Source organism: Neoarius graeffei, chromosome 7 (assembly GCF_027579695.1).
Source record: "Neoarius graeffei isolate fNeoGra1 chromosome 7, fNeoGra1.pri, whole genome shotgun sequence".
Lineage (NCBI taxonomy): Eukaryota > Metazoa > Chordata > Actinopteri > Siluriformes > Ariidae > Neoarius > Neoarius graeffei.
The window spans coordinates 13,193,054-13,218,781 of record NC_083575.1 but is presented as its reverse complement, the minus strand read 5'-3'; the positions used below and the strand labels follow the sequence as shown (position 1 = coordinate 13,218,781).

The window sequence follows — 25,728 nt, the reverse complement described above, 5'->3', positions numbered from 1 at the left end:
AATTTCACCTTCAAATTAACTGTTAATCCTAGAGGTTCACATACTTTTGCCACTCAGATATGTAATACTGGATCATTTTCCTCAATAAATAAATGGGCAAATATAATATTTTTGTCTCATTTGTTTAACTGGGTTCTCTTTATCTACTTTTAAGACTTGTGTGAAAATCTGATGATGTTTTAGGTCCTATTTATGCAGAAATATCGAAAATTCTAAAGGGTTCACAAACTTTCAAGCACTACTGTACTTCACTGAAGAAAAATCTTTTAAAGATCTAACACTGGGACAGATCAACTTTTTTTTCTTTTTTTATGACACGTAAAATTTTAGTAAATAAGGGCCTTAGAATACCTCTGAAATGGTAAAAGCAGTAATCAGTGTAATTTGAAAGATTTTTTTTTATTAAAACCACATTCATATTTGATAAAGGTGGGTAAACTGTCATATCAACAAAGAGAAAATGGGATAAAAATTGATGGCAGTTTTTATTTCTGCCATAACAGCAATTAGCTTATTAGCACGAAACAACAAAAGGAAGTGTATGAGGTCCGTGCTGAGTTGCATATGTTATTATAATTTTTTTTAATTCAAATTTTGGTGACCTGGTCTAAAAATACCTGGTCAATTTTGGTCCCCAATTAGTATTCATTGAGGTTTTTATTTAATTTACTGAAAAGATGTTTCTCTTGAAGACAGTCAGTGGAAGGTCATTAGACCTGGGCACTAATAAAGAAAAGAGACTTAATGCTTGTCTTTGTGTCTTACAAGTTTTTGTAGCTGAGGTACAATATAGGCTTAAGCCAGTATCTCACTGGGCTGCGACAGCTTGCGACAAATTGCGAACGTCATTCACGAGAGAGTTTCAAAAGTGTCTTGAAACATTCGCGGGGCTTCTCAATTTCCTCGCATGAGTCGTAAAGTGTCGCTCCTTTGTCGCTGAAATTTCCAACATGTTCAAAAAATTCATGCGACAAAATTTCTCTCAAAATAGCCGCAAATGCGTCGCTGGTGTCACAAAGCCGCCACGAACCCTTCTCAAGTCAGTTTCCATGAGGCAGGAAGTGCGAATGTATCTCACTGGGCTGCGACAGCCTGCGACTAGTTGGAGACACAACAATTGCGATAAAATATGCGAATATCAATTCAGTGTGATTCCAAGTGAAAATTGTCGCTAATTCGCATATTTTATCGCAATTGTTGTGTCTCCAACTAGTCGCAGGCTGTCGCAGCCCAGTGAGATACTACCCTTGCCATTAGTGGATTGGTTTTGGTCTGTTTTTGTTATTTTTAGGCAAGCATCAGGGTTTCAGATCTAATGCGGGTCAGTGGAGAGAACAAAAAAGTGGAGGATCAGGGTAGAACAAGCACCTGAGTGGACTCCCTGGAAAATATCCTGGTGTTTCACAAAGGAAAACCTGCATCACTGAGTCAGGCTTACAACTTGAGAAAGATTAAAAAAAAAAAATCACTCAACTTTTGAGGTTTCATGCTTTTTAGAGTCAGCTGATAAAGGAAATCATAAAGGAAGAAAGGAAGGAAGGACATGGTCGGGGAATTGCCATGCACTTCCAGGAAAATATAACAGCTTAGTTTTTTTCTGGGACCCAAGTTCTGTTCCAACTTTGCTCATCTCAAATTGAACAATTTTGCTCTTAATTATTAAGATTTCTTCATAAGACTGACATTCTGATAGAAACAAAGCAAATATATACGAAGTATTAGAGATTTTAAAAGGCTAGTAGCAGAAGATTTAAGATCCTAGTCACTGTTAATTTGTCACCAGCGCAAGGTCAATTATACTCTTGAAGAAGAACCATTGCTTTTTACTGATCTATACTGACTTCTATGACACTTATTGTACGGACGGAGCACAAGTGGGTGAATTAAGGGCAGAATAAAAAGTTAAGAGTTATGAGCACCCGTACCATACGTGTTGCCATTTGACATTATTTATGGTAACAATTATTGAAAAGTGACCTTACCAAGCAGGGGATAATGATATACATTCCAGCACTTCGGTACAATTTAGACAAAAAGGTATAACCCTTATGTTCTGCTTCCAATTATGCAGTGGATCCCAGCCAATATTCCTCAAAGTATTAGCATAATGAATATCTTTAGAGAAATAGACAAACAAAACATGTTTCCCATGTTTGGGGATTCTGTCGAAAGTAGGTGCGTGTGTGTACTTTATGTGCTTACTTTGTGCGGTTTCTGTATAATGTAACAAGGTGTTAGTTGGACTGCAAATAAGAGATGGATGGAGAGAAGACATTTTTAACACTTCTGCCTTGTTACTCTCTGGTTACAGCTGTGTGCAAACATTTGTATTTCCCAAGGTTACTGAATGTACTGAATATGACTGAGAAAATACAGATGCTGGAGGATACAACGGAGTTTGAAGGCAGTATGAAAGATAAAGAGTAGACCGACAAGTCATGCAGTACGACAAAAAAAAAAAAAGAGCATGGGTTTTAAATATCATTGTCACAGAAATCCATATTTGCAACAGGAACAGGGATGTGAACTGTGTGTGTGTACTTGTGTGTGTGTGTGTATGTTGTTTACTGGGCATAATGTTCAGTATGGCCAAACTGCCATTACTTATTTATTTAAGTATTGTCCAGTATTTTAAACCCAAAAGAAAACCACTAAATCATAAGTGCCAGTGATTGTGCCCGAGTTCTCTTCAAATCTCTGACTCCTTTTCTCCTCTTTTATTGTTCTTTGAGTGATAGAAATTGGTCAATTCTGTCCTACTGAGCATGGTTTTCTTGTTTTATTGGTCATCCAATTAGGAAGAGAGCGAATGCTGGGTTTACAATCATAAAAGATCACATCTAATAAAACAATCGTGTGGGTGGGTGGGTGTGTGTGTGTACTCACTTGGATCCTCAGCAATGATGTTCCAGTCACTGTGCTCTCCAGTAAGCTGATGTTATACAGCGTTTGGCTGAATATGGGCCTGTTGTCATTCTCATTGAGCAGATCGATGAAGACCTGAGCGAAGCCCACGTGCTCCGCCACAGACTCGTTGGCATACAGCTGGATGGAAATCCCAATTATGGAAAGCATTAAAATCAAGAACGGCTCTTTTGTATCAATAATTAATAAGTCTATACTGCTGATTTGGTAAAGATGGCGCTTGCTCTTGTACGTTGTCATTATAACGAATGGTTCCATTTTAAAATGAGCGCTCCGATTTTACCAGGGAACGGAGAGATACAAGATTGAATGCTTAAGAAAATATTACTTTGTTGTTAGCGTTGACGGAAGTTAATGTTTCATGAACTCGAGTCCTGGTAGTTTGTTCATTAGGTTCGGTGTCCTGTCATACATACAGCTTGCAAAATTAGATATAAGAGGTATATTAGAGCAGACTTTAGATATCCACACAGCTTCAAAATGTATTAAATATTCAAATGTAGTCAATGAAAATGCAGTGTTCCTGTTTAACTCAAATTAGGAAAGACTTTAGGAAAGACAATGAGCCAAGACTTTCTAGAAATCTCCAACACCAAAAGGCTATAAATGTCCGATTATATACTGAGCTCAGCTTCCAGAAGAGGCATAACTTAACTCTATTTCTCTACTGAGAGCAGCAGTATGTCACTTCAAACACGAGGAATTGATGCCCAAGGCTGTGCTCCACTCATCTTGACTAAATAAGCAGCAAAAAAATATAACACCTACAGAAACACTCTCACTCTTTATTTATTTTATTACTTCTGCTTCTTTACTTGCCCTCCTATTTCAGTCATTTGTCCTCCACACACTTCACAGACACAGATCACTGGAGAACTTCTTATGTCACACCATGAAAATTGCTCATGAGTTTGGTTTAGAACCTGATTATAATCCTTTCTGACAACTTTTAACAACATACGATATCGCTCATGACATGCGTATGACGTCTGCGTCATGACGCAGGGTTCAAGTGAAGAGATTAAAGAGCACAAAAATGAAATTAGATGCAAGTTCATAAATTATATAACCTGAAGGGTTGCATGATACTAACACATCATGCTGTTCGATCAACTTATTGATATATTCCCCAACTATTAATTAAACCTTGATTATTTAAGAAGGAAAATTGTATTTAGAAATGAAGGACTGCATACACTGTGCACTGATCATTGATGAATCATCAATAAACAACTTATTACTTGCTTATCGATGGTTTATTAACAAACCGTAATTTAACGCGTCACCAGTTTCATGCTAGCTTGTGAACTGCATTAAGCACTGATAGACTTTGTATTTAATATTTCAATGTTAAATACATATCTATGAATCTACTAACAGGTACAAGCTAATACTTAACCCACTATTATTCTATCCACATTCACTGGATATGAGCAATCGTGCACTCTGATTGGCTACTCTACTACTAGGCTATCAGCTCATACAGTGGGGAAAACAAGTATTTGATCCCTTGCTGATTTTGTTGGTTTACCCACTAAGAAAGACTTGATCAGTCTGTAATTTTAATGGTAGGTGTATTCTAACATATGGAGACAGAATATCAAAAAGAAAATCCAGAAAATAACTTTTAAATATCTATATTAATTTATTTGTATTTTATTGAGAAAAAGAAGTATTTGATCCCCTAGTAACCATCAAGAGTTCTTGTTAATACAGACAAGTTAGACTCTCCAAATTACCTTGTCACCTAAACTGAAGACACCTGATATCACTAATGACTTGTATAAAAGCCACCTGGCCACAGAATCAATCAGTTTGTCAGACTCCAAACTCTCCAACATGGGAAAGACTAAAGAGCTTTCTGTGGATTTAAGGGAGAAGATTGTAGACCTGCACAAGACCGGTATGGGCTATAAAACCATTAGCAAGAAGCTGGGCGTTAAGGTGACAACTGTTGGTGCAATTGTGCACAAGTACAAGACTCACAACATGATCATCAATCGACCTAGGTCTGGGGCTCCAAACAAGATCTCACCTCGTGGGGTTTCCAGGATCATGAGAACGGTGAGAAATAGACCTAATACAACACGGGCAGAGTTAGTGGATGATCTTAAAGCAGCTGGGATCACAGTCACCAAGCAAACAGTTGGTAATGCTTTACACCGCAATGGTCTAACATCTTGCAGTGCTCGCAAAGTACCCCTGCTTAAAGCACATGTGCAGGCCCGCCTGAACTTTGCCAATGAACATCTGAATGACTTGGAGAGTGACTGGGAGAAGGTGTTATGGTCAGATGAGACCAAAATTGAGCTCTTTGGCATCAATTCAACCCGTCGTGTCTGGAGGGAGAGACATGCTGCTTATGACCCCAAGAACACCATCCCCACTGTCAAGCATGGAGGTGGTAACATTATGCTTTGGGGGTGTTTTTCTGCACAGGGCACAGGGCTACTTCACCGTATCAATGGGAGGATGGACGGAGCCATGTACCATAAAATCCTAAGTGAAAACCTCCTTCCCTCTGCCAGGAAGCTTAAAATGGGTCGTGGATGGGTCTTCCAGCAGGATAATGACCCAAAGCATACAGCCAAGGCAACCAAGGAATGGCTGAAGAAGAAACACATCAAGGTCATGGAGTGGCCCAGCCAGTCTCTGGACCTGAATCCTATAGAAAATCTATGGAGAGAGCTGAAGCTCAGAGTTGCCAAGCGACAGCCACGGAATCTTGATGATTTAGAGGTCATTTGCAAAGAAGAGTGGACCAAAATTCCTCCTAATATGTGCAGAAACCTGGTCATCAACTACAAAAAACGTCTGACCTCTGTGCTTGCTAATAAGGGGTTTGCCACAAAGTACTAAGTCCTTTTGGCAAGAGGGTTCAAATACTTATTTTCCTCAATAAAATGCAAATAAATTAATACAAATTCTTTAAAGTCGATTTCTTGATTTTCTTTGTGATATTCTGTCTCAGCATGTTAGACTACACCTACCATTAATATTACAGACTGATCGAGTCTTTATTAGTGGCCAAACCAACAAAATCAGCAAGGGATCAAATACTTGTTTTCCCCACTGTATATCATGAGTAGAGAAAAACAAAATGGCGGAACGTGTTGCTGAACCAACCGAGGACAAAATAAAAACTCTATTCGAAAACAAAACCCCCCAAAATACAAAAAAAAAGCAAGAAAATATGGAATAAAAATATTTGATGGTAAGAATATACCTTTTTTTATTATTTCTCAAGAATTATTATTGTAGCATTTTTCACAAATTGCTACTGTCATTTCGCCGGTTTGTTCACATTCTAAGCAGAAATGATTTTGTCGGACGTTTTGTATAGTTTTTATTTATCGAATTTGAAAAAAATAAAAATGCTTTGTTTCTGGCGGCATGGTGGGGTAGTGGTTAGCACTGTCGCCTCACAGCAAGAAAGTCCTGGGTTCAAGCCCAGTGGCTGACAGGGGGCCTTTCTGTGTGGAGTTTCCATGTTCTCCCTGTGTCTGCGTGGGTTTCCTCCGGGTGCTCCGGTTTCCCCCACAGTCCAAAGATATGCGGTTAGGCTAATTGGAGATTCTAAATTGACCATAGATGTGAATGGTTGTTTGTCTCTATGTGTCAGCCCTGCGATGACCTGGCGACTTGTCCAGGGTGTACCCCGCCTCTAGCCCATAGTCAGCTGGGATAGGCTCCAGCTTGCCCGCGACCCTGCACAGGATCAGCGGCTACAGATAATGGATGGATGCTCTGTTTTTCAAAATCTAGTGAAGGTGGATAGAATAAAACAGTTATTCCACTCAATCTCGTCATGCATGGCTTACAGCCAACTTGGCACTATGCAACTCGTTGGCTATCAGCTCATATACGACTCGATTTTGTGGAATGACTGTTAATTATATCCATCATGGATAACCAATAAATAATGCATTAATAATATGTAACCCTTAATTCCGCATTTATTATACTATTTATTTATTTATTAAACACAGAGTTACCAGTTAATTTGTTCCTAGATTGGTATACACAAGATTAATACACTGTGTATTTTAGGCCCTTTTTTTTTTATAAGTACGACCATTTTCATAAACAGTGAGGATGTTCTTCAATATTCTTCAGGAGTGAATCTGAGTCCTGAATGCTGGCTATAGTTCTCAACGAGTCCAACACATTCCAAACTGAGTTGATATTTCTCATTGACATTCTCCTTTTAATATTCAAGTCACAATAAGCTTTGGCTGTGTGTTTTGTCTTGCTGTCCCAATGAAATATGACGGTATTCCTTGCATTCCTTGCATTAAGCGTTATCCTTAAAAACCTTGAAATGTCCTCTGCATATTTAATTTTTGCACACAATGAGTATTCTTATAATATAATCAAAATTTTAAAAAATGCATAATCACATGATGTCAACAGCCATGTTTTATTTTAATGTGTGATATAACAAAATAGCGAATTCGAGACGTGAATCACATCAGTGATGTTGCATGTACATACTCGATCTTTCCTTGTGCAGACTTTATTTTTTAGTTTTAGTTGCCCTATTTTTATAAATACTCCATATTACTATATGGGGCAGATTAAGTTAAGGCCTGTGGTCTACTTACAGAAAAGCTGTAGCTTCTGATAGTCTCAAAGTCCAGAGGCACAGCCACACGCACACGGATATCAGCTCGGCCCTGCACTGATGTGGGGGAGATGGTGAAGTGATCAGAGTTGTTCCCTCTTAAGATCACCTCAAACATGCTGTTCACTCCCTACAGACAGTAAGAGACAAAGAGAGAGAGAGAGAGAGAGAGAGAGAGAGAAATTATGTCTGCCTGTTGCAATGTGGACGAGTACGTGTTCAATAATGCACACAAGGGTTTGTCTGTAGTGACAAAGAAGTGCAATGCACGTGTTAGATTTTAAAATGACTCTAAAAAGCCAACAGTTGGGTATTTGAATTAAAATAGGACAAATAATGAGAAGAAAAAGACTTACAATGTGATTTTTTTATGATCAGCAATGACTTATGATAATTTCATTATAGTGGCGCATCAATGGTAACCAGACAATATCAGACATCATATCTTTTTTTTTTTCTCTTTTAAAGTCTTTTAACAGAAAAGTGTTTGTACCACCATCACAAGATCATGAGTTCAAATACCAACAAATCAAACTCAACACCATCCATGGTCTAAAGTCCAAGAAAAGAAAATTGGAAGGAATGGCATTACTCTCTCTCCCCTGTCAATCAGAGCGATACCAAACTTAAAGATAGCCTGAAAGTCTCAATGGACAGTGCTGGCCAGATGACAGACGGATGAGAAAAAGATGACGGAAACATATGGCTGAGAAGAATGGATGCCAAAACATGCTTCACATCACAACAGAACGTGTGGTTTCCAGTCGCTCCTAATTTAGCTTATACACAAATTATCCCTGCATCACAGAGCACAGAATTCATTCCTGGAATTCCTGGTAATTGCATCAAGTCATCTAAGCACAAGTTCTAGTTAGCTGCTTGACTAAACCTATACGCAAACTAAAATGGGAATTAGCTAGGGTAAATTAGGGCTACACACACACACACACACACACACACACACAGGGTTGAGTGGATGGTACAAGTGATGGAAGAGAGTCTGTCGAACATAGATGTGTTGAAATGTGTCTCATTAGTGTCTTTCTTCCATCCTTTTATAAATGAAGGCAAGGAGGGCTTTGAGGAGGAAAAGGAAGTGATGAGTCATCAGGAGGATTCATGCTTTCTGATAAAGCAAAAACAGAGAACACTAGAGAAAGAGATGGAGAGAAAGACCAACACTGATGATGAAAAGGAAATCTTGCCATGGCTACACAAATGCATGAAGCTTATAGTAAAGCAAGAGTTTGCTCAAAAACTGACATACACAAAATCCTTCTTAAATTTGTCCAGTCAGACAAGTCATGTGTGATGGCCAGCATTTGCTTCGACAACCCTAAAGTAGCTAACACAAGAAATGTGTATTTATTTAAGTGTGTATTTGCACCTTAGAAACTGCAAGTCTAAATTTACAACATTGGACAGTGTCCAGTCTCTACTGGTCATGGTACTATTAAGACAATACTTTGATACTCAGACATTCAGACAGGAAGTGGACATTCTTCCTTGGCAGTGAAGGAAAGACAGCAATGGAACAATAAGCGAGAACTTTGGGAGGTTCAAATCAAAACGTGAAGCTGCATTTTCTGGATCAGCTGCAGGAATCTGGTGGTGCGCCAAGCAAGTGAGCTGTGGATCCAAGGAACTCCAGATGACAAAGGACTGAAGAAGCATTTGAGAGGCCTCTGAAAGGATCCCTTCTGATGTTGTTAAGTAGATGCACCAGTCAGGAACGCAAGATGAGCAGAGACTGATAGTTGTGAGATCACAGTGTCCTCCAGGATGATGACAAGATTCCGACATGAGAACACCTCATATCAGAAATATTTCTTTCAGGAATTCAATTTAAGATGGTGAGCTGACTGACATCCACAATGACTCAAATCATAAAGGAGAGGATGAGATGTGTATCATCAGCATATCAGGTATGAAAAGTCATGTGAAGAGATTATTTCACAGCATGAGTAGATATACTAGTATAGAGAGAGAAAATAAAAGGAATGATCAGTGTTGTGTACTGTAGGACTCCAGTGGAGAGTGGGGCATGGAGCAAATCCCTTGAACATCACTGGATAGCATCATCTATTAGGTAGGAAATAACATTAAATCATTACACACTTACATCAGATGTCCTTTAGCTCACTAAAACCATTTGGACACAAACGTGAATTAATATATCTTAAAGAAGTTAACATAACACTTTATGTAGCTTGAAACACTCGACACACCATCAGAATAATTCTGTTACAGCTTGGGGGAAAAGTGGTTTTATGCTTCTTCTTCAGGACAGAGATACTTCAGGACATTTTTCTGTCATCTCCTGCTGAAACTAAAACACAAGGCAATAAAATGCAGACAAAATTTAAAGAGCATCTCAGAGAAGTGACATTTTCAAGGGCTGTAAGTACAGTTGTGGTCAGAAGTTTAGATACGGTGACATGAATGTCATCTTGGATATGAATGACATGGCAGTATCTGGACTTTCAGTAATTTCTTTGAACTGTTCTTTTTCTGTGGCAGAATGATTGTACACCATACATCTTTAAAAAAAAAACACTAGAATTTGGTGCACAAGTTTTAATTTTCTTTGGGTTTTCTGAAATCAACACAGGGTCAATATTATACATACAGGGTCAAAAATTTACATACAATTACTTAGATTATTAATTCAGAGGTGCCGAAACCTCAAAAATGTCTCTTATCTTGCCAAGGCCGAGGTCTCTTAACTTCCCATTAGTGATCATGATTGACTACAGCTGGTAGCTTCTCTGTACCTTCATAAAAAGGGTTTGTTTACAGCACTCATTGGATTGACCAGCACACAGTAAAATGGGAAAGTCCAAGGAACTCAGAGCAGATCTGAGAAAGAGGATCGCAGATATACACAACTCTGGAATGTCTCTTGGAGCCATTTCTAAACAACTGCAAATTCCAAGAACAGTTCAAACAATTGTATCCAAGTTATGAGGTGTAGTCACTTTGCCAATCCACTTTGCTTCAAGAAAACCCAAACTGTCACCCTCAGCTGAAAGGAAACTGGTTGGGATGGTCAGGAACAACCTGGGAACCACCATGGCACAGCCCTGCCATGAACTGGAAGCTGATGGATCACTGTCTACAGTTCAGATCACCATGGACTAAGAGGCTGCTATCCAAGAAATTCAAGCTTCACTAAAGTTTGAAGCTGACCACATGGACAAAGTAAAAGCCTTCTGGAGGAAAGCTGTATGGTCAGATGAGACAAAGATTGAGTTGTTTGGCCACAATGACCACCATGTACAGAGGGACACTGTACCAGCTGCTGGTGGTGGTAGGATCATCATGCTCTGGATCTGTTTTGCTGCCAGTGGAACTGGTTCATTGCACAAAGTGAATGGAATAATGAAGAAGGGAGGACTACCTCAGAATTCTTCAGCATTAACCATCAGAAACTTGAACACGACTTGGGACTTGGGAGTTACAACAGGACAATGAACCCAAACATGCATCAGAGCTGGTTGCAGAGGATAAAGCAGGCTAACATTAAGCTTAAAACAAGTCCTGACTTCAACCCTATTGAAAATGTATGGACTGTGCTTATAAGTTGAGTCCATGCCAAGAAAAAAAAAATTAATTGAACTCTACCAATTCTACAATGAAGAGTCATGAAATATCCAACCAGAATTCTGCCAGAAGCTTGTTCATGGTAAACAAAAATGTTTGGTCAAGGTGAATCTTGCAAAGAGACATTTTACCCAAATATTAGCCACTGGGGGTGCATAAGCATACTCTTGGTGCCAATCCCAATCCCGGATAAATTGGAGAGGGTTGCGTCAGGAAGGGCATCCGGCGTAAAACTGTGCCAAATCTAACATGCAGATTGAAAAGAGAAATACCATACCGGATCGGTCGGGGCCCGGGTTAACAACGGCCGCCTCTGGTACTGTTGGTCAACAAGGTGCCGGTGGAAAGTATGCTACTGTTGCGTCAAAACGGAGAAGGAGAAAGAGAGGGGGGAGGCATGTTAGGAGAGACCATGAAAGATGGAAGGGAAAGAGCTTAGAATTGAGTGTAGGAACACTGAATGTGGGAACACTGACTGGCAGAGCAAGAGAGTTAGCAGGTATGATGGAAAGAAGAAAGTTGGACATTTTGTGTGTGCAGGAGACGAGGTGGAAGGGAAGCAAGGCCAAGAACATTGGAGGTGGATGCAAGTTGTTTTATTATGGAGTCGATGGAAAGAGAAATGGTGCTGGTATTGTTTTGAGGGGAGAGTTGGTCAACAGTGTGATTGATGTGAAGAGGGTGTCAGATAGAGTGAGGCTACATCCACACGACAACGGCAACGAGATTTTATTTTAAAAAATATCGCGTCCACATGGGCAATGGATCAGTAAAATATCAGCTTGCTGAAAATGATGCAATACACATGCCACACCTCTACGTGCGCTGTAAGACGGTCCCATCGGAGACACCAGAACAATAGAAGAAGTAGGACGCATGCGCATAAACCCCTTCCTCTACCCGGCGTGAAGCACTCACAGGAACACACAACAACAAGAAGAAGATGGCTGCGACTACGCGAGGAAATCGTGCCTTCTGTGTGTACAAATTAGTTTTATTAGTGTGCATAGTTTTATATAACTTCATTTTCTTATTGTGTGTGAACATTTTGAAAAGCATTTTTATATAATTTATATAGCTTTTTATATTGTGTGTGAACATTTTGAAAAGCAGTCTTATCCAGTAAAAACACTTTGTTGGAGAGTTGGAGAAGGATTTCGGGAGTCATTTGCGATAGGAAAGTCCCAGCAAAAGTGAAAGGTAAGATGTATAGAGATCTTGCATGTGATGTCACAGCCGATCCAGATTGTGACAGACGCCATCGTGTCGGTCAAACGCCATATTCCGCCTTCTACTTCTACTTCTGCTTTTACTTCTACCTTTTCTTCTGGAAAACCCTACTATATACAATTCTACTACAACGGCTGCGGCTACAAGCTCTCCCTACCTATGCACGTTTTTTATGATTTTTGTGTGTATTTTTGTGTGTTGTTCGTCTGTACCGGACTTCAATATCCACTACAACCGTATGGACTTACTGGACATTGGTTTCCAGCAGAAAATGACGGTTTGTAGTGATTTCCATCGCATGCACAACATTCTGGACGAAAAAAAAAAAAAACATTCCGGACGAGACCAGATTGTGAGACCAGCGGGGTCTCCGTGGATTGTTATCAGAAGCAAAGCGAAGGAGGCGGCGCCGGGAGCCGAAGCAAAAGCGAGGCTACAGGCAGAGCCGGCCTGTTGACTAAGCTCAGAAAACAGCTATTCAAACCTCCACTGCCAAGCCTCTACCTCTCCAACGCCAGATCCATGTAAACAACACGGACGATTTGGAATTACCTTATTCTATAATCGGCTGGTCAGTGCTATACTCAATACTTAAGTAACTTACCCATCCAGTGAGGATCATTTTCTTGTTTACAAGATGCCACATCTGAGTCGCTGACAAATCCTGAATTTCTGTAAAGAAAACTGTCCAGAGATTTATAAGCACGCAGTGCTTCACCACTGAACAGCGAGAGAAAGTTGATGAGGTAATCATACACGTCCGGGTATTCCGCTGGCAGTTCAAAATCCGGTCGTGAAAACTCCGTCCGGAAAGCCATAAGGGTCACAAATCTGTAGATCGTTTATTTTAGACATATATCTAGTTATCTGTTCATTAGAAAAATGAGCCGTGTAGTCTGTCGGTTGAAATTGATCCATTCTGTACACGAGTGCAGCAGTATTCAGCGGTGTTTTTGACCGACACGATGGCGGTTGTGTACTTTCCGGTCACGTGACTGCAAGATCTCTATAAGACAGTAGTGAGACCAGCTGTGATGTATGGATTGGAGACCGTACCCTTAACGAAGAGACAGGAGGCAAAGTTGGAGGTGGTGGAGTTGAGGATGTTAAGGTTTGCGATGGGAGGTTGGACAGGATAAGGAACGAGCACATCAGAGGGACAGCACATGTGGAGAGCTTGGGAATTAAGCTAAGAGAGATGAGACTGAGATGGTACGGGCACATCCTGAGAAGAGATGCAGAGCATGTGGGAAGGAGAATGTTGAGGATGGAGCTGCCAGGCACACGAAAACGAGGAAGGCCAAAGAGGAGATACATGGATGTGGTGAGACAGGACATGAAAGTGGCAGGTGTGGTAGAGAAGGATGCGGAAGACAGAGAGCAATGGAGATGAAAGATCCACTGTGGTGACCCCTAATTGGGAGCAGCCAAAAGAAGAAGAAGAAGATTAGGTGTGCTGTATATTTGACCTGTATGTATAATTTTGACCCTGTATTGATTTCAGAAAACCCACAGAAAATTAAAACTTGTGCACCAAATTCTAGTGTTTTTTTTAGTTTTTTTTTTTATTAAAGATGCATACTGTGCATTCTGCCACAGAAAAAGAACAGTTCAAAGAAATTACTGAAAGTCCAAATATTGCCACGACATTCATATCCAAGATGACATTTGTGTCACTGTATGTAAACTTCTGACCACAACTGTAAGTCACTGAATTCCTAACACACAGGAATAGTCTATATACACTGATCAGCTGTAACAATAAAACCTCCTCCCTAAGTTCAAGGAGGTCATGTGACCTACTGAGCAGCCAGAAGCCCTACAAGAGGTTACACTAAAGTAAAAAAAATAAAAAATAAATAAATAAAATAAATAAATAAATAAATAGTACCCTGCAGTTTGTATTAAAGTTATAAGGTGTGTGTCTTAGGGAGTATTCACACCTACGTTGTTTGGTCCGGACCAAACGAACCAAATTTCCCTTGGTCCGGACCTTTTGGGTTGGTCTGAATACAAACCACCAAACTCTGGTCCGGACCAAACAAGCGGACCCAGACTGAGCTGCAAGGTCGGACTCGGTCCGGACCAAAGGAACCCTGGTGCGGATCTTTTGGAGGTGTGAAAACAGATCGGACCTAATCTGACAGTTTTGCTTTTTTGTACCTCGGGAGCTTCCGTCGTTTGTCGAGCATTCTGGGAAACAGAGTCTTGACACTCCACCGCAAAGTGCAAACACTGTTTCGGTTGTCAAGGGTCGTTCAGTCACCAGTGGTAGGCGAGTACAAAAAATGAGTAGGGGGGAACACACAAAAATGCCGACGTGTTTGCTGTATTCAGTGAGAAAATGAAGGAGAAGGGGTTCACGCGCTCCCCAGAACAATGTCAGCTAAAAGTGAAGAAACTCCGTCAGACCTACATTAAAATCAGGGACATTCTTTCAAAAAGTGGCAGTACTAGCGACGCAAAAAAGAAATTCATCTATTGCGTGAAGAGCCAGAACTGTCACAACATGATGTGCGCTCATCAGCGCTATCCTCCGTAGCCGCTTTGTCGTCGTCGTTGATAAATTACTTGTACAACAGCATAGTAATCGCACAATTGTGAAAACAGCAAAAACTGGAAAAAACATATAGCTTTGATGACATTAAAAAGAATAACAGCACGGAAAGCCTCCATGACTACTTTTGAACTTAACGCTTTGTGCGCGTGTCGTCTCTGACCAATAGCTGAATGACCTCAGGGCGCGTGGCTTTGTTGACAGATTTTGGTCCGCTTACTAAAATGTACAGTGTGAAAGCGAACCGCACCAAAATGAAAAAATAAAAAAAACATTTGGTTCGGACCAAAGCAAGTGAACTATCGAACTATCCTGGTCTGAATACACCCTTATGCAACACACATACCTGCTGTAGTTTGCTTTTAAATGGCATTGCAGCAAGGACCTGCCCCTGGAGTACATACAGTACAGAGCTAATGAGCTATATACGGTATGTGTGGTAGGAAAGTGCACATGAACACGCAAACACACAGACTTTCTATTTTAAATCCCCTTACACACACATACACACTAATATGCATTACAAAGACTCTCAGTTTAATAAAGTGCAGCAATTACCACACACACACACGCGTCTGGATCTCATTTGCAGACGAAGCCATTCGCGACCGCGGTGCGAGCGATTGATCCGAAAAGGGAAAATTGTTTCAGAGTTCAATAAACATTTCACCCGGGGAGATCTGATGTGGAGCAAAATACCGAGAAGAGGAAAGAAGCAAAAAAAAAGATTAACGGACAATAACTGCAACAGTCGGCGATCGAGGTTAATCCACGCCATCCCCCCCCCCCCCCTTTTTTATCTCTCGTTTATGAAAATCGCTTCTCCGCGGGCTGTAGATTGTAATTGTGGGCATGAATGTGGAATCAGAGGCCTCCCTTCACGCTGAAAGACTATGATTATAAAGAGAGGAGAAGAGGATAAAGCCTCTCTTTAACCACATGGCAGCAGGATCCATGTCCTCTTGATGGACTAAATGAGAAAACAAGAGGACGATGTTAGCAGGAGGGAGCCGAGACTTGCTGACAAGAACAAATGTGACAAAATCAGAGTGTTTGGGTTCCTTCTTATGAAGCTGGATTGTAATTTGCAATTAGACACAATGACATCTGTCCTGGTGCAAATAAGTCTTTCACATTTTTTGGAAATTTGACAGATGTTTCTTAATGAGGAATAGAACTGATGATACACACACACACATCAAATTTTTGTTGTTATTATGTCTACAAAAGCCCAGACTCTTTAGAAACTAATGTTTCATCTTGTTTACTAATCCAGGATCAAAATGACCTGGGCTGCATTATAGTAGGTCAAAGTATCAAAATTATTGATGCTGTTTTAATTTTTCTGTCACAAGATATTTACACGGGCGGCACGGTGGTGTAGTGGTTAGCGCTGTCGCCTCACAGCAAGAAGGTCTGGGTTCGAGCCCCGGGGCCGGCGAGGGCCTTTCTGTGTGGAGTTTGCATGTTGCGTGTCCGTGTGGGTTTCCTCTGGGTGCTCCGGTTTCCCCCACAGTCCAAAGACATGCAGGTTAGGTTAACTGGTGACTCTAAATTGAGCGTAGGTGTGAATGTGAGTGTGAATGGTTGTCTGTGTCTATGTGTCAGCCCTGTGATGACCTGGCGACTTGTCCAGGGTGTACCCCGCCTTTCGCCCATAGTCAGCTGGGATAGGCTCCAGCTTGCCTGCGACCCTGTAGAAGGATAAAGCGGCTAGAGATAATGAGATAATGAAGATATTTACACTCACTGGCCACTTTATTAGGAACACCCATCCACCTGCTGTTCAATGCAGTTCTTTCATCAGTCTGTGAAGATTCTCAGTCATCCAGGTACATAGTAATCTGTGGTTGGTAAAAGAGAGCAACTGGACTTGCTTGAAGATTCTTGAAAACGTTTCACCTCTCATCTGACAGGCTTCCTCAGTTCTGTCTGACTAATAGGGAGTATCAGGTATTTATCCTCTCATGGATTATCATAGAATCCGAATCAGAATTCTGATGGCTGCATTGTAGGTGGCTGATAAAAGATGTCTTAGGCCCTGTCCACACGGCAACGGATTCAGGTGAATCTGATAAAATTGTTTATCGTTTCGGCCTGGTGGCTACACGGCACCGGCGTTTTGGGTGCCCCAAAACGAAATCTTTTGAGAACGGGTTCCAGAGTGGAAACCGACTAGTGGCCTAGTGGTAGCGTGTCCGCCTCTCGATCGGGAGATCGTGAGTTCTATTCACGGTCAGGTCATACCAAAGACCATCATAAAAATGGTACCTACTACCATCTGGCAAGGCACGCTGCAATACAGATGCACATGGGGAGTTAAACTCTCGTGGTTACCAGAGGACTAGCCCCCCCCCACTGTAACCCTAGCTATGTAATAGGCGAGAGGCCGAGGGCTATGGAAACGGAGATCGGCGCCACCCGATGCGCCCCCAATGGCGCGGGAAGGACTCCAGAGTGGAAAAATCTGGCAACGGCCCCGTTGCGAAGTCGTCTGGATGAGTAGAACGGATTTGTTTATGATGACGTCACAACCACATGACTGTCAGTGCTTCACACCGGGTAGAAGTGTAACGAACTCGATGCGAGTTGTCAACAAATCCTATAACTTGGTTCATGAAACGCGCTTACAAAATATTTTCACTGTGAATATTTATTGTGTAATGGTGCAAAGTGAGAGAGAGAGAGAGAGAGAGAGAGTGAGAGAATAGCCCTTAGGGCAGAGTCTTTAGTCCAAACACTGCGGAAGCAGTACCAAACCGCGCACCGCCCGTGCGCTTTCCAAAAACAAAAACAATCCCGCCAGCAAAAATAGGAAAAAAAAAAAAGGAGCGATCTCACCTCTTCAGATGTTGGTTTAAGTCCGACAATACATTCTCAAAAAGGGCGTAGAAGAACAAAGTAATCCATCAACGTGTAGCATTCAATTTATTCCGGACCATTAAAGAATTCTGGAGGATATCAGAATGTTGGCGTACCGGCTTCCATCTACCCCCATTCATTCCTCTTTCCGCGTCTTTCGTTTTACGCTACTGATTAATAATCAAAACTTTATGTGGCTAATGCTACAGAAGAAGGGGTTTATGCGCATGCGTCTACTTCTTATATTGTTCTGGTGTCTCCGATGGGACCGTCTTACAGCGCACGTAGAGGTGTGGCATGTGTATTGCATCATTTTCAGCAAGTGTTGCATTGCCATATGTACCTGAAATTTTACTGATCTGTGGCCCATGTGGACGCGATATTTAAAAAAAAAATCTCGTTGCCGTTGTCGTGTGGATGTAGCCTTAGACACCCACCTCTGTTCAGTGATGGTCGTTCCAAGTTGACAAAAATGAACGATCCTCTCTGGCTAAGATGTCTGCCAGTTTTCTGGAAGTCCTCTCATACTCCCGCACCAGTCGAAGGGATCTCATCCCAAAGTGCGTAAAAACATGTCTGTGAAGATTCTCAGTCATCCAGGTACATAGTAATCTGTGGTTGGTAGAAGAGAGCAACTGGACTTGCTTGAAGATTCTTGGAAACGTTTCACCTCTCATCTGAAAGGCTTCCTCAGTTCTGTCTGACTAATAGGGAGTATCAAGTATTTATTCTTTCATCAGCCGATCCCTTGACAGCAGCACAACGTATAAAATAAAATCATGCAGATACAAATCAAGAGCTTCAGTTAATGTTCACAATGTTCAAATATCAGAATGGGGAAAAATTGTGATCTCAAACTGTGACTTTCACTGTGGCATGGGTGTTGGTTTGAGCCACATGGACTGGTTTGGGTCTTTCAGAAACTGCTTATCCCCTGGGGTTTTCACACACAACAGTCTCTAGAGTTTATACAGAATGGTGTGAAAAAAAAAAACAATGAATGAGCGACATTTCTGTGGGTGGAAACAAACGCCTTGTTGATAAGAGAGGTCAGAGGAAAATGGACAGTTTGGTTTGAGTTTCCTTTGCCAGGAAGGATATAGTAACTCATATAATCACTCTTTACAAACGTGCTGAGCAGAAAAGCATCTCAGCATGCAACAGCAGAAGAACACATTGGGTTCCACTCCTGCAGCCAAGAACAGGGATCTTAGAATCAACAAGAAGTTCCTATTAAAATCACCGGTGAGTGTATATTACGTTTATGGAAGGAGACTCCAGTGTCAGTGCACTTTGAATTTTGTGGTTTCTCAGTAACAAGCTGCATTTTTTTTTATGTCTTATCAACACAACAGAAAGTGAAGAAAAGACTGTTTATCGCTGCTATAACGTAGCTGATGATAAGAACTAACTTCCATGACATTAATGACACTATAAACTGATAAAAAGTGTATGACGTGTTGCTATTTAATAGAAAAAATGCTTGTTTTTGGCAAACTGCTGTGGAATTAGAGAAATCAAACACTTTGGCACGTGCTGTTATAGGAAAACAATCAGTGTGGGAGCAACGACTACCTCAAAAAAACAGACGTTCTTAAATGAAATTATAAAATTTTTCACCTTCACGCCATTTTAACATTCTGCAGATATTAAAAATGTAATATAAAATGTGGATACACTCAAAACAGCTTCAAGCAGTGACAACGATTTGTTTTCGATGCAACAAATGCAGGCTCTGGAGAAGCGGACATGACTGCTGACGTTCTGGATCGATGGTCATATTACACTGGAGGTTGTTTTTTTGTTGTTGTTGTTGGGGTTTTTGCTTTACTTTTTTTTTATTTTAGCTCTTAGGGAGCCATTGTGGCTGATGGGCAGCTATTTAAAGAGCCATCCAATATGCAGGGATGTCAGCACACACAGGCCATAAACGTAATTGCCCGTCCATTTTGCCTTCTGCCTTTAGAGGGAGGATAAAACTAGCCTGTCATACGGGCCATCAAAGTTTTCTAGACAAATCGTGCAGGGAAAGTTTGGACAAGTGCATGTGCATGTGTGCGTGGGAGCATCTTCACACCTTCAGAACAGCATCTAAATTTGTATATATAGGTATGAAGCAGTCAACAACATTCCCGACAAACAAAGATGTCTGGACATGTTGATAGAGATGAAGTGGGTTAAAGTGTGAGAATATGAGTGAGGAAGTGTATGTGTTAGGATGTTTGTGCATGGACAAAACGAAAAAAAAAGAAAAAAAAGTATTGTAAAGAGGATAAAGGGACACAGAAAAAATGTATTGTAAAGAGGATAAAGGGACACAGAAGCTTATGCTAATGTTGTGTAGGTCCCCCTTGTGCCACCAAAACAGCTCTGACTCCTTGAAGCATGGACTCCACAGGACCTGTGAAGGTGTGCTGTGGTATCTAACACCAAGACATCAGCAGGAGATCCTTTAAATCCTGTAAGCTGCGAGGTGGAGCCTCCATGGATCTGACTTGTTTGTTCAGTACGTCTCATAGATGTTCAGTCAGACTGTGGGGAATTTGGAGGTCAACACCTTTAACTCTTTCGGTCATGTTCCTGAGCGGTTTTTGCACTGTGGCAGGGCACATTATCCTGCTGAAAGAGGCCCCTGCCATTAGGGAATACCACTGCCATGAAGTGGTGTACTTGGTCTGCAACAATGTTAAGGTCGGTGGTACGGTACGTGTCAAAGTAACATCCACATGAATGCCAGGACCCAAAGGTGTCCTAGCAGAATGTTGCCCAGAGCATCACACTGTCTCTGTGGGCACTCTGTGGGCTCTCTGACCTAGTCTGGCTAACGCAACTTCAAAGCTCTGCGAGCATTGGTCTGGCATAGATATTAAGCCCAACCGTTTCCCAGAGCGCGTGGTTGACCCGCCTCCCTGAAATGCCTCAGTTTGCTACTGGTCGAAGCCAGAAAAGGCTGTGACGAAGCTTAAACCAATCACATCACTCTTTCCTCTGACGTATGTGATGCAACGGAAACTGCTTGAGTAACAGGAAGAAGAAGGAGGAGCCGGTCGGGAGCAAGGCGAAAACGTCCTTCCTTTCAATAAATACCTCCAGGGCTGCTCTTTGCTCCGTTTTCAATGAGAACTTCCCATTGAATGCTTTCAATACAGCATCTACCGCTGTGTCAAAGGCTTGCCGCTGCTCCATGTTCGTAATGTTTCTAGTGAATGAAGCGCTTCCGGCATAGATTCTGTAAACAATCTATGGCTTCCGGTCGCAGTTCTACTACGTCACTGCCTTGAACACGCCTCTACCCAGGGCCGTTGGAGATGCTCAAAGTTGATTGGCTCCCGATTTTTCGGGAGCTTGGAAGAGCTGGAGATAGCTTGCCTTGCCAGACTAAGTTCGTAACAGCCCCCCGTGTTGCGTCACACTTGGGATGGGCGGGCCCAGGCTACTCTGACCAGTCTGCCATGATGCAGCCCCAAACAAAGCAAGCTGTGATGCACTGACGGGGCCCTTCTGTGTGGAGTTTGCATGTTCTCCCCGTGTCTGTGTAGGTTTCATCCGAGTGCTCCCCCCCACAGTCCAAAGACATGCAGGTTAGGTTAATTAGTGGCTCTAAATTGACCGTAGGTGTGAATGTGAGTGTGAATGGTTGTTTGTCTCTATGTGTGTGTCAGCGATGATCTGGTGGCTTGTCCAGGGTGTACCCCGCCTCTCACCCATACCCCTTTTCCACCAAATCAGTTCCAGGGCTGGTTCGGGGCCAGTGCTGGTGCTGGTTCACAACTCATTCAACTTGCGAGCCAGCTGAGGACCAGTTTGCTTTTCCATAGCTCGCGGTGCTAAGGGAAGCCACGTCATTACATCGCTGTATACGTCAGTTACGTCGCTGTATACGTCAGTTATGTCGCTACGTTTGCATAAACCTTGGCACGAATATCGAAGCAAAAACAACACGGAAGAAGCAGCAACAACAACAACAACAATAATAATAATAATAATACTGGATGACTTTGCGTTTGTACAGCTGCTGCTTCTCGTCGCTTAAAAATGGCGATCTTTCGCGGTCTTGTTATTGTTGTTGGTCTTAACAACTCCGTCCCCCGCTGACGTAAGCGTTTCTTTCCTCTGGCCCAGCAAAGAGTTGGTGCTAGCCTGGAACCGGTTTTTCTGGCCCCAGAGCCAGTTCTTTGTCAGTGGAAACAGAAAACCCGGTTCCAAACTAAGCACTGGCCCCGAACCAGCCCTGGAACTGCTTTGGTGGAAAAGGGGCACCATAGTCAGGCTGGGATAGGCTCCAGTTTGTCCGTGACCCCGCACAGGATAAGCGGCTATGGATAATGGATAGATGGATGGATGATTTACTCTGAGTGACACACTTGTATAATTGTCAGCTAACATGTCTGGATTTCCTCATATAAACTAGTGATATATTTCTGTTGAAGGCTAATCAAGGCCCCTATAATGCATAGTTTCATGTCAAAAGTAATAATGAGTACACATAATTTGACAAACGTAATCTTCAAATAGTGAACTGTCTTTCTTTTTTAAAGGTGACATATTATATCCCTGTTCCACAAGTTGACACAGTTCCCTTTGCTATGCTTTGGTCCAAATACCACAAGGATAAAGCGCCACAGCTCCCTTCTCACCCTGCCGAAACAGCCCTGTTCAAAATGGCCGTTCTCAAGCCATGAGTGGAGATACTCCGAGGAGGAGGCGTCATAATGCTAATGAACTCCATTTGTGACGTAGAAAGGGGAGCCAAATCTGAACAGGTGCTTGTTGTTGAATTACATGCTTTCTGAAACAGGCAGAACAAAAGAGGCTGACTGGGTTGTCTTATTTCAAAGTTTGTGGGTTGGTAGGCACTCCAGATACCCAAATGTATGAGCACAAGCACTAAAAAAGTGAGCTTTTCATAATTTGTTCCTTTCAAATTAATTTTTCGATAGTATTCCCTCAATCTTGGCTGAACCGTCTCTCCTTCCCATTCCACTCTCCTCCATACCCAGATAGCAAAAATCAGTTGAATCAACATTGAAATAGCGTTTGGCAGAAAACATTGAAATAATGTTGAAATGATATTGAAAGTGTCCCCTTGAATTTGGGTTGAATCAACGTTGAATTTTCAACCCTATCAGCATTGAATCAATAGTGATTCAACCATCATCTAAATAAAAATTTCTATTTAGATGATGGTTGAATCACTATTGATTCAATGCTGATAGGGTTGAAAATTCAATGTTGATTCAACCCAAATTCAAGGGGACACTTTCAATATCATTTCAATGTTTTCTGCCAAACGCTATTTCAATGTTGATTCAACTGATTTTTGCTATCTGGGAATTGCTCAAGGGCACCTCAGCCCAAGGACACCCCACGTCAACCTAACTGCACATCTTTAGACTGTGGAGGAAACCCACACAGACACAGGGAGAACATGCAAACTCCACACAGAAAGGCCCTCACCAGCCACTGGGTTCGAACCTGGAACCTTCTTGCTGTGAGGCAATCGTGCTAACCACTGCACCACCGTGAGAAATTGGGTTGATGTTGATGTTTCACCGTACACAATGATGGAAAGGCCTGTCTGTGGACATGAACCAGATATGATATGAACCAGAAAGGATTATACAGTCTTTACCTGGACAATAAAATATTGCCTAAATACAGTACTAGCAGTTAAACTTACTGTACAATTCAAATAACTGCCTGACTAACAAAATATTTGAATATTTGCTCCGGTTTCCCCCACAGTCCAAAGACATGCAGGTTAGGTTAACTGGTGACTCTAAATTGACCATAGGTGTGAATGTGAGTGTGAATGGTTGTCTGTGTCTATGTGTCAGCCCTGTGATGACCTGGCGACTTGTCCAGGGTGTAGATACCCCGCCTTTCGCCCATAGTCAGCTGGGATAGGCTCCAGCTTGCCTGCAACCCTGTAGAAGGATAAAGTGGCTAGAGATAATGAGATGAGAATACATAACATGTCATAATAAGTCTGTATAGTAATCCTCAGTCACTGTTTTTTCCTACTCAGTATGGTGGTGAATCTGGAGCCTATGCCAGGAACACTGGGCGTGAGGTGGGACGGGGTTCTTGTCCATCAGAGTACCATGTGTACAAGCACATGTTCACTTAACCACTATTTTTAACCACACTACCACAAAGAGGAGAACTGGCCAGTGTTGTTGAAGCAAATTTCTTCAGTCGCAAGCACGGACAGTCTATGGTCGCAAGTCTCGTCGTCAACGGAGCTCGAGCTCTTCTGAAAGTTCTTCTGAGAGACGGTTATTTGGACCATTCCAAATAGTGGCCGGTACGGTAGAATTTTCTGTTCGTTTTTCCTTACATGTTGCACACACAAGATTTGCACATAACCATAAATAATAATCTATTCTTCATAGTTCCTTGTGCTCTATTAAAATTCTAAATTAAATAAATGAAATTCAATGAAATATAGGAAACCCCCCTCCCACAAAATGGTCTCACCCAGAGTGCACCCCAGGCTCCCGTCCAGTGGTGCAGTGTATGATGACAACAAAATCAACATATATTCAACATTGATCAAATGTTTCCTTCAACCATTACATTGATTCGAACACATTTTTTCAACTTTTTATTTTATCAGTGGTTGATTAATGGTTGATCCACCATCAGTGTTCAACTATAACTGTAAATCAACCATCTTGACCAAATATCAACATTGAAATAACATCATTTGCTATCTGGGTACCTGCTCAGCCTTCTAATCTTCAGCCAGTTCAACATCTCATGTTCTCACCATGATCTGTTTTTCTATTCTATCAATTCATTTCTTTTAATTCTGTATTTTTGCCAGCTTAGTACTGACCTCCCTCCTGTCTCTGATTTCTTTCTCCTTTTTTGTTCTTCCTGACACTTTTTTGTCTCTTCTATGACCTGCGTAGCCACCAGAGGCCAAAAATTGAAGAAAAAAAAATCCCTGAAGTGTCCATTTTAAAAATCATTTAGATGTGTTTAAAAGAAAGAACGATTATGATGAAACAAACCAACAAAAAACCTCATACTGCAATTTTTTTTGTCCATATTCAACTTCTCGACTTAAAAACACGAATGTGTGTGGACTTTCAGCTTGCCCCTATGAATAAAGTAAGAAAGAAAGTATATTTGGGTATGCTATAATAGGAAAACAATCAACACCACAAAGCAGGGTTACTGTTTACTAATCTGAAGTTGATTAGGTTCCAATAACCGTGTTTTATTTTATTCCTCTCATCCCACAGCAACTTGCCAATGCTGCCGTTTTTAAAAAATGCATTAAAAAACAACACATTCCCTTCATGCTGGCTGACTCTCGTCCCTCCATTTATCCTGTCTATCCCCTAACCTCTATCCCTGACTCTTACACTGGTTCACCTGCCACTTTAAAATTCTATTCTGGTTTTTTTTTTTTGCCACATTGCCCTCAACCTGCTCTCTCTTTTTGATCCATTTTACTTCTTTGTGTTCACCCCATCATGCCTTTTGCTCCCTTCATGTTGAATATCCCGCTTTCTCCACTTATCCTGTCTATCCCTTAACCCCTTATCCTTCACTCTTGCTTTGTTTTATCTCCCAATTTCTCTCTCTCTCTCATTTTTCTTCTCCATCACAACTCCTACTTTCTGCATTCTGACTTTCTTTCTGCACTCATCCTGTTTATCCTTTAACCCTAATCCCTCACTTTTTTATTTTGCCCAGCTCATCTCTTTGTCTCTCTCTGAGATTCATTTTTCTTCTCCATGCTCAGTCCATCATCTTTGTAGTTCCCTTCATTCTGACCCTTCTCACTCTGCTTATCCAGCCCATTCTTCACTCTTCCTCTGCTTTACCTCACACATACTAATTCGATATTTGACTCTCTCTCTCTCTCTCGTTCTGATTCATTTTTTCTTCTCCATGTTATACTTTTTTTCTC

At 41.5% G+C, this 25,728-nt stretch overlaps 1 protein-coding gene across 1 annotated transcript in view; it reads right to left on the bottom strand.

Annotated features, from left to right (window-relative positions):
- Nucleotides 1-25,728, bottom strand: part of cdh23 (cadherin-related 23) — a 727,851-nt gene that overhangs the window by 287,187 nt on the left and 414,936 nt on the right. Inside the window, exons 13-14 of the mRNA XM_060925294.1 lie at nucleotides 7,530-7,679; nucleotides 2,887-3,045 (exon numbers count right to left, since the gene is read on the bottom strand). Of these exons, the coding sequence (XP_060781277.1) occupies nucleotides 2,887-3,045; nucleotides 7,530-7,679 (309 nt within the window). The remainder of the gene's footprint in view (nucleotides 1-2,886; nucleotides 3,046-7,529; nucleotides 7,680-25,728) is intronic.